Source organism: Lithobates pipiens, unplaced genomic scaffold (assembly GCF_037356315.1).
Source record: "Lithobates pipiens isolate NorthernLeopardFrog02 unplaced genomic scaffold, aLitPip1_a1.2 Scaffold_27, whole genome shotgun sequence".
In the NCBI taxonomy this organism is placed as follows: Eukaryota; Metazoa; Chordata; class Amphibia; order Anura; family Ranidae; genus Lithobates; species Lithobates pipiens.
The window spans coordinates 155,815,581-155,825,346 of record NW_027507788.1 but is presented as its reverse complement, the minus strand read 5'-3'; the positions used below and the strand labels follow the sequence as shown (position 1 = coordinate 155,825,346).

Here is a 9,766-nt window from a genome sequence, read left to right as displayed (position 1 = left end):
AGGTTCATCATCCTGTACAGAGGTAAGGAGGTTCAAGTATTATGTTGAGTGCATGTCTGGAGCCCAAGCAGAAATGGCGGGGCTGACTCTTCTACTTGGGAGTAGTAGTGGAAAAAGCTGGACAGGTGACTGTGGACATTGGCTCCCTCCAAAATTTCCCAGGGCATTGGTGAAAAAAAGGTAAAGGTACCCCAAGTCTGTGTGTGCAAAGTGCCATAACGTAGCCCAGAAGAACCCACATGGGGTAGGCCTTCCATGTGAGCCTGTAGGTGGTGCCCAACGAGTTAATTGGAAAACATGGAGGACATGACAAGCAACCACACTATGGTCCCACCTGCCCACATATCTATATATCTATCTATTTATCTATGTTATATCTGCAGTATCCATTATCTATCTATTTATTTCATATCTATCTATCAATCTATCTATCTATCGATCTCATATCTATCTATCTACCTACATGTGGCCAGTATGAAATGTTTGTGTTCTGTGTATGAATATTGGCTGAAAGGTTTGTTCTGAGATTTGGCCGATCACACAATGAAATGAATCACTCGGTTACAGTTCAGGAGTTCTGGAAATCATGCCCAGACAAAGTTCGTGGAAGTGCCGCACATGAACTCTGCTGTATGCTGTTGGTTATGTTTCACCTTCACAGCCCCTCGCAGACATCAATGAATCCTCTACAGGGAGGACAGTCCATCCGGCACTCCAGGCTCGCACTGTACCTGAACATGTTGTTCTGACACTCCATAGAACAAATTAATAATCAAACAGTTCATTAATCACACCTTACAGCCCCGACCAACCTATGGACGTCAGCAAAGACAATGAGGCTGCCCAAGTGAAAATAAAAACATGACAGAGAGCTGTGAAAAAAAAATTAAATTAATGACTTTCGTCAGAAGAAGGGAAAAAAAACGTAATTTCCTTATAAGAGAGGAGGGTGGAAATGTCCTAATTTAGTGTTTTGGGACAGATCTGTACCTGGTCTGTGTTTCTGGTATGAGGAATTCGATTCAGACCTGTAGAGTCATCATTTGGGGGGCTGTACATTCCTGAGACAGGCAAAAGAGGTCCTCATAAGGAAATTTGTCATTGACAGTTGCCTACAGCTCGGGGAATGTGTCTAGATAAGGGCGCACACACCATCCCAGCTCAGGTCACTGTGTAGGGGTATATATGAGAGAGGGCTACGGAGGCAGAGGAAAGAGCAAGCTCAACACCTAGAGACACAGAGGGTACTGCCAGTCCTAGGAAGGTACCAGGAGGAGAGAATAGACAGATAGAGGACACTGCCAGAAGTCCGAGTAGAGTACCAGGAGGAGAGAATAGACAGATAGAGGGCACTGCCAGGAGTCCAAGGAGGGTACCAGGAGAAGAGAATAGACTGACAGGGGGCACTGCCAGGAGTCCTAGAAGGGTACTAGGAGAAGAGAATTGACCGACAGAGGGCACTAGGATACAAAGAGTTGTAGAGGGTACCAGGAGAAACATAAAGCCTTGTGGAGGGTACCAGGAGCAGTATATAGACTGGAAGAGTGGACCACGAGGAATATATAGACTAGTATAGGGTACCAGGATATAAGCTAGTAGAAGGTACCAAGAGGACTATATAGACTAGTAGAGGGTACCAGGAGGACTGTATAGACTGGTATAGGCTATCAGCAGGACTAAATAGATTAATAGAGGGTACCAGTAGACACATAGAGTAGAGCATAGAGTACAAGGACACCAGGGATAAAAGCCAGGGTAGACTTAGACAGAGAGGGTCAGATCTTTCCACACACAGAGCCCAACACATAAGACGAGACGTTTGCTGTTTGATATACATCAGTGGCTGTAACCCCCTCATCATTCCCATGGAGTGGAAGGCTTACCTCCTCTGCAGCTCCCTGCTTCTGGTCTATCTCCAACTGCAGTCCTCCACAGCACATCCTATAACCCAGCAGGACACAGACAGCGACCTGGACTCCTTTAAGGTGAGCCAGTTCCTCCTGAATCATACAGTAAGACAATGGGTCTGCTGTAAGCTACTTGTTAGCCCAGGATAGAGCAGCCTTCTCTAGCTGTAGCTGCAGAAGAAGCGGAGAAGTGCGATTAAAGGGGCATCATTTATTGGCTAACAGCCCGACGGAGAACATCTGAGGGCTCGGCTACACTGGAGGGTTTTTTAACCGCTTAGTAGCAGGTGGTTAACCCCCCCATGGGGACACATCTCATTTACAAGACAAATCATTGTATTGCAGCCCAGGCATCAGTCAAGCTGGGTAGTCCCACACCGGTTAGAAGAAACACATGGTTCGCTGAGCTCCTAGGCTGCCTTACACCAGATTAGTACTCAAGCAGCAAGTTTATATCTGATCCAACTTCAAAACATAGAGAGAGTGCAAATGGGGGAGCAGTCTATGGGGTCATTCTGTGCTGTTAAAGGGTTCAAAGGATTACAAAGAATAGATTATTGCAGATAGATTAAAATAATAATGTCTAGCTGTTCCTGGGTAGGGCTGATCAGACTGATTTAATCAAAATTGACTTTTCAGCGAAAAAGTTGTAGCAAAGTTGCCATTTCTGCCATGGCAGAAAATCTCAGCCTCATTCATTCAGGTGAAACTTGTTAGAAAAAAATACTTTTGTATTTATTTTAGGATTTTTTTTTTTTTAGGGGGTGTATTTAGGCTATTTTAGATTGTTGTATTTGTGGCATTTCCATCTTTTTTTACTTCATTATTATTTGTGTTCTGTAACTTCAATATTTTTTTGTTCACTTTTTTTCCATTGTCTGTTTTTTTTTTTTTCTGTGATAAAAATGTAAAGTAACGAGGGACTATTTTTGGCACAAGGACAGGTCCATTTTGGATAAAGGGAGCTTTTATACCCCCTGGAGCTAACTGAAATCAATTGCACCCTTAAAACACTCAGGGCTCTATTTAGAAAATACATGTCCAAAGAATCTGTTTGTACATTTGTTCCATGCAAATTGGGGAAAGCGAATGTTCTTTAGGCTAGTTTGCCTTCTGAATGAATGTTTTTTTATTATGGGCAGTAGTAAAATAGCACATTATGGCCACTAGATGGAGCTAAGGTGCATAGAAAATAAAAGAGATGCAACAAATCCAGAGGGAATTAGCAATGCCATTCCTTTTTTTTTTTTTTTTATAAATAGGCCTCCCAGATTAGGCTAGCCTATTTGACTCCAATTTATGTGGACAAAATAGCAACATTTTGTTGAGATCCCCCAATTTTGCCAAGGTTTCAGAGAATTAAAACTTTTAATTTAACTCAACCTTACTCTTAAGTTACAAAAATAGTGGCGCACTGGAAATTGTAGTGATATAACAGCAGAGGTCTGATTGTATGTCTCGTTGTGGATCTACTCGGTGCTAAAATTTGGACTCTTAAATGGTGCCTTTACATATAATATTATATGCATTGTTGTGCCCTTCATTTGAAATGCCACCCCAAGGCACTGAGACAACATATCTGTGTTTCAATGCATGGCAACCCACAGCAGTTCATTGTGGATCGTTGCATTACAAATTTGGGAAAATTTGCTTGCTTATAGTTTCCTGGCTAACCTAAGCCATGGAGGGAAATGATTAAATTTTCAAGCGTTTCCTGTTATTTGCTTGGCTTTGTTATGCTTGTGCAGAGCTGTAAAGAGTCCATCTGACAATGTTCACATTTTGTTTTTTGCCATGTGGGAACTGTAGATACTACATATGTTCGGGTCCATGCAAAATGTCTAGAGTTGTAAATACACATCTATGGCATCTAGCAAAATTTGAATGTGTCTAGTAGGATATTTCCTTTACATTTTACATGTCAATGTTCTAAAAAATTTCAGGTATACAGTGTTGTTGGAGTAGTTTTTATCAGAGTCTTCTCAAACACATTCCCAACTGTCCCTGATTTGGAGGGACTGACCCTGATTTGGAGCAATGTCCCTCTGTCCCTCATTTGTCCCTCATTTTGGTCTGATCTATATAGTTGTACATGAAATTCATTTTTTATCTTTCAAAAAGTGTTTCCCAGTGCTAAACATTTCATCCAAATTCTAAATTGCTGCATTTGTAAATTTTAAAAGCCAATATAAAGGAATAGAAGTGGTAACAAAAAAAAAAAGCCTTTGTGGATTTAATGTGGTTGTAAAGGATCTTTTTTTTTTTTTAAATAACAAACATGTCATACTTACCTCCACTGTGCAGCTCGTTTTGCACAGAGTGGCCCCGAACATTCTCTTCGGGGGTCCTCCTGGCGGCTCTCGCAGTTCCTCCCCACATCAGACAACCCCCTAGGAGAAGCGGTCTCCTGAGGGGGTAACATTGCGAGCACGCTCCTGAGTCCAGCATTTGCGTCCATAGACATGAATGCTGGATTTGGCCCCGCCTACCACATCATTGGATTTGATTGACAGCAGCGGGAGCCAATGGCTGTGCTGCTATCAATCTATCCAGTCAAGAGCCGGGACCCCATAGGGAGAGGGACAGCGTGTCCCCACCTGAAGAGATGAAGGGGCTCAGGTAAGTAAAACATGGGGCTGGGGGGGGGGGTTTGTGACTACCGGGTGTTTTTTCACCTTAATGCATTAATGCATTAAGGTGAAAAAACGCAAGGGTTTACAAACCCTTTAACCTTTTTTTTTTTTGGTTAATTTTCCTTTTAGGGGGTGTGGCAGGGGCATGTCCTATGCCTACATACATTTGCTAGTAGGTGTCCCTCATTTCCATCTCAAAATGTTGGGAGGTATGCACACAGCTGAGGAGCACAAAACAGCTAGGTGATATTTTGGCAGGGCGGAGGTTACAGCTAACCCTTTGCTGTGTTTGTCTTGTACTCAGGTCATACTGGGGAGACTGGAGGAAAAGTTGGAAGAACTGGAGGGAAATACTGAAACTATGGAGGACCGTGTACAGCGACCAAATGATAGCGGAGCCCCCCTGCAGGAGACTGAAGTCGCCGACAGCAACCCCTTCCCCCTCAGCAACCTCCTCAAAGGGTTACAGTTGGTACGCAACAAGAAAGTGACGAAGGGCTCCAACTGCTTTGGGAGACGGATTGACAGAATCGACTCTGTAAGCGGAATGGGCTGCAATGGTAAGACAGCAGGTTCGATTCTATATGGGAGATGTGGACGGGGGATATATGCGGCTGAAATTTACTAACCAGTTCTCTGAGACTCGCCCTTAATTACATACCTCTATGCGACCCCAAAAGAGAACCCTGAACCTCAGCCAAACCTCCTTATCTATACTGAAAATGTGAAACCTAAATTCAGCTCCTTAACATTAATCCAGGGCCAAGACAAGGGGCGGCTGCCCTGGGCACTGTGTCATCATGAGAGGTGGGGGGCCACCACAAGGAGGTTGGGTGGGGGGGATTTGTGTTGGGAGAGGGATGGCAGGGGATCTGAATTGTTCTAGAAGGGGAAATTTGGGGAGGTGTGCTAGAAGTGGTGATTTGAGGGGATTTGTGTTGGGAGGCGAGGTAGGGGAAGAAGATTTGTGCTAGGAGAGGGAATTTTGGGGCGTTTTTGGTTGGGGCAGATTTATAGTGGAAGGAGGGGGCATTTCTGATTAGGGGTAAGCAAGCAGATCAGTACTCGATTTCTTTTTAAGGTGGGGGGGATTTTTGCTGACACATAATGCTCGTACATTATGGGGGGGTGTAGCAATTTGGCATGTTCACCTTGGGCTCTCAATGACGTTGTCCCGGCACTGCATTTATCCAACCTTTAAATATAACCCATAATTTCATTCAACCTCTTAACATTAACCTACAGTAACTCCTAAATGTAGCCCATAATTTCAGCTCCTTAACATTACCCTAACCACTAAATTTAAGGTTGCATTCACACTGCTGCAGCTTGGCCACAGCATGGGTGTACCCATTGTTGTTGTGCTGGTTAACCGTGGTTTCCCATAGAGTCTATTACACATGTGTCAAACACAAGAACCGTGGGCCAAATCCCGCCTTCCAGGCTATTTTTATGTGGCCTTTGCACCCAGGGGAGGGTTGGAAGTGGGATGTGAACACTTGTGAAAGAGAGCTTAAGTTTCTGTCCCATTGTCAAACAGGAAGTGAGAGGAAACCCCTGCAAATTCAGGGACTTCCTTCCCCCTCCTTCCCCCTCATAGGTCACCATAACCAGTGTCCCCATTGGAATGCCATACTGCAGCACTGATGTACCTGTGGTTTTCATGCGGGGTACCCACGGTGTCTCATAGACTTTCTATTATGTCCTGTGTATGCACTAATAAGGTGGCACTGATGGGTGGCACTAATGGGCGGCACTGAAGGGCACTGATAGCTGACATTGATGATCACTGATCGGTGGCACTGGTAGGCACTGATAGGTAACACCAATAGGCAGCACTGATCGGTGGCACTGATGATGAGCCACCGATGGGCATTGATTGGCAGCACTGGTGGGCATTGATAGGTGGCACTGTTGGGCAAATGTAGGTGGCATTGTGGTCACTGGTGGGTACTGGTAGGTGGCGGTGGCAGGTGGCAATGGTGGGCACAGATTAGGCAGCCGTGGCTCTCTGTATGAGGGACTGATGCCCCTCTGACAGAAGCTGGTGATCGCGCTGATAGCGTGAGGGGGAAAAAAAGATTACCAATCCTCTGTTCACGTCACGTGATCAGCTGTCAAGAGGCTGGGATTGGCCCCTTACTCTGATCTGTGATCAGCTGAGTCTCATGGACTTGGTGATCACAGGGGGCATGCAGGCAATTCATGAACGGGAGGACGTCATATGGTGGCCTCCCGGCAATGAAGGCCCGCGCTGTAGCCGTCATTCGGCCATAGCGCGGGCGGGAGACGGTTAATATTACCCTAACTCCTAAATTGACCCCGAAACCTAACCACGGCTCTTGACATTAATGTAACCCCTAAATATAATCCCAGCTCAGCTCCTTAACCTGACTCCTAAAGTTTACCCTAAACCTAAGATCCATTCTATAAAGCAGTATTAAAACCAAAAATGCAATATATTGCAGTTTACCAATTATTAGACATGCTGGTTGTATTTTTTAAGGCTTTTTTATCCTCTGTTTTTACCTGGTGATCTGGCCAGAAACACACCGTCTGTGTTATGCCCTGTACGCGAGTTTGGACTTTCTGACGAAACATGTGCGATCGGATCATGTTGTCGGAAAATCCGATCATGTGTGGGCTCCATCGGAGTGTTAGATGTACTATCAGAATTCGATACACTAACAAATAAAAGTTAGACTGCGGCTAATATTTTATAAGCGGTCACAACAGACAATGGGTTGTCTTACTAGCAGAATCACCAAGTGAAAATAAAAAAACGAAAACGAATGCAGCCATCACATCTAAGAATCAGTAATCTGCAATATAATAATTTTTTGATTTTGGGTATAATAACGCTTTAATCTGAATCTAACTCACAATCGTAACCATTAAAGTAAATCTAATGTTATGTCTTAACCTCAACCCAGATCCTAACATTAACCCAACCTAAGATTAACTATAAAAGTCAAAATCCCTAAAAGTAACCCTAAATTCTGCCCCAAAATGTTATCACTCATGATTATTAATCTGCACAGTTTAGTTGAAAGATTAAGCTTATTCTACTTACATTTTTAATTCCTTGGTTCCTCTCCCCCCCCCCCCCCCCATCAACATACTAATGACATTTTTAAATAAAACATTTTAATTTTCATTACAAACTTTATTCTAGACCTAGTGACATCATCACTGGGTCTCTGTGCTTCTCTATACAATGCAGGCAGATCATGGCTGTTGGGAGGGTTCTATACATAGCTTTCTGAATACATCCCAGCAGCCGGCCTCAGTACTCCTCTCCAGAGCCCTCAGTCCTGATGTAAGCACTGGGCCGGCTCTTGGAGGAATTACGCATGTATAAAAATTTCTTGATGGGTGGATGTCAGTCTGGAGGAGTGAACATTCCTAGGCAGGCTTCATTTGCATCTGGACAGTCCTAGGTAAAGCCTAAATGCTGAGACTCCATGAGTGAAAGAACTAAAATCCATTGAATAAAAAGGGTGGGTCAGGGGCAGTTAGGGGAAGAGTGTGCTAGATGATGCTGGATGTCTGCAAGCCAGGAAATGAGACAGGCTCTGACTTGCTGCAGCTTCTAATGCACATTGTGAGAAATCAGAGTAAGTCATTTTAGCGGAGCCTGTACAACTGTGCAAGACTAGTGTGAGATATTTCAGGAAAATACCCCATTATGGCCAATAGATGGTGCCAACAATCTTAATAGATAACAACATTAGACATTGAGCAACAATCATTTGTGACAGCTATGCTAATGATTGAAGCATTCACATGGGAAATCTCTTATAGGTAGTCCCCCTATATGTGACCAGGACAGGAAATATTGTGGATCTCTCCAACAATAAAAAAAACAGATAGGTTTAAAATTGCCTAACTCTCTACAAACCCAACGAAAAACGTTGTCCGGAGTTCTGTTTTATCACAACACTTGCTTACATAATTGTGCAGCTCAGAATCTGAACTTTTCCTCCTTTCTCCATGCAGGATCCCGAAACAGATATCCATGACCCCTTTCCAGGAGGACTCCGCCGAGCATTTCTTTTTACTATTTATGACAAACCAGATCATATTTATTTATTTATTTATACATATTTATTTTGTGTTTTATAAATGCATTTGTAAATCCTAACACTTCATAGTTCATATTAAAAAATATATCGTACACTTTCAAATGGCGTTGTGTGATCTTTTCGGGTGTGACATTTTCGGGCTCTGGGTTTGGCCTTGGCGGGCGGCTGCAGAATGGCTGTTATCAGCCATTTATGGTTGGAAAAGGTTCAGCAGATAAAAACTGCAAAATAACAACAAAGAGAGAGTGCACCGACCTAGTGCATTACCATTACAGTAAAACTTTGAATTGCGAGCATAAAACATGCTTGTAATCCAAAGCACTTGTATATCAAAGCGAATTTCCCCATAAGAAATAATGGAAACTCAGATGATTCGTTCCACAACCATTTATTCATAGGTCCTTCAGTTTATAGTCCATATAAAAAGGTTATAGCAAAATGACCAGGTTGTGTAACCATAAAATGTCCATTCACAAATGGAAGCCTCCACAAGGGGATTAGGAGGAAAATCCAGCAGGAGCTACAGAGTAAAAAAGAGAAGAGAGGTGCCTCTAAGTGTAGCAATATGGTTACATTTAATGAAGGTACAACATTTAGCAACTCACATGGTTGATGATTAAAAGAGGCACATCTAAGTATGCAGGCATCCGGGGGTAAAGTTGTCCACATCGACCATCCCCCACACCGTCGGCTCTCACAGCGGCCAGTCTACAATTGTGACCGGGAAGACTACCCTGCAATAAATCGATCTGAAAGCAAGGCTTTAAGTGCTCGTGGAGCGCAGAGTGGAAGGGATGATGTTGATGGCGGTGCGGAGGATGATGGTGAACCTTGGCACCCCAGATGTTTTGGTACTACATTTCCCATGATGCTCAACTACACTGCAGAGTGCATGAGCATCATGGGGAATGTAGTTCCAAAACATCTGGGGTGCCAAGGTTCACCATCACTGGTCTATGTGGACAGCTTTACCCCGGAGGCCTGCATACTTAGATTTGCCTCTTTTAATCATCAACCATGTGAGTTGCTAAATGTTGTACCTTCATTAAATGTATCCTTATTGCTACTCTCTTCTCTTTTATACTTAGTTGTGACATGACACTAATTGTATATCAAGACATCGCTTGTATATCAAGTCAAA

The 9,766-nt window shown here is 43.5% G+C and overlaps 1 protein-coding gene across 1 annotated transcript; it reads left to right on the top strand.

The window, feature by feature from the left end:
• The first annotated feature begins 1,122 nt into the window (after positions 1 to 1,122).
• Positions 1,123 to 8,727, top strand: NPPB (natriuretic peptide B). Its single transcript, XM_077457735.1, has 3 exons — positions 1,123 to 1,985; positions 4,845 to 5,100; positions 8,540 to 8,727. The coding sequence occupies exons 1-3, from the start codon at positions 1,866 to 1,868 to the stop codon at positions 8,560 to 8,562; spliced, it is 399 nt and encodes a 132-aa protein (XP_077313861.1). The 5' UTR covers positions 1,123 to 1,865; the 3' UTR covers positions 8,563 to 8,727.
• The last annotated feature ends 1,039 nt before the right edge of the window (positions 8,728 to 9,766 follow it).

What these genes read in the sequence shown, in the direction of transcription:
- NPPB (XM_077457735.1), top strand. Translation starts at nt 1,866, where the DNA reads ATGGAGTGGAAGGCTTACCTCCTCTGCAGCTCCCTGCTTCTGGTCTAT. An exon ending in GCGACCTGGACTCCTTTAAG is followed by an intron (nt 1,986 to 4,844) that starts GTGAGCCAGTTC and finishes TCTTGTACTCAG; the next exon opens with GTCATACTGGGGAGACTGGA. An exon ending in AAGCGGAATGGGCTGCAATG is followed by an intron (nt 5,101 to 8,539) that starts GTAAGACAGCAG and finishes TTCTCCATGCAG; the next exon opens with GATCCCGAAACAGATATCCA.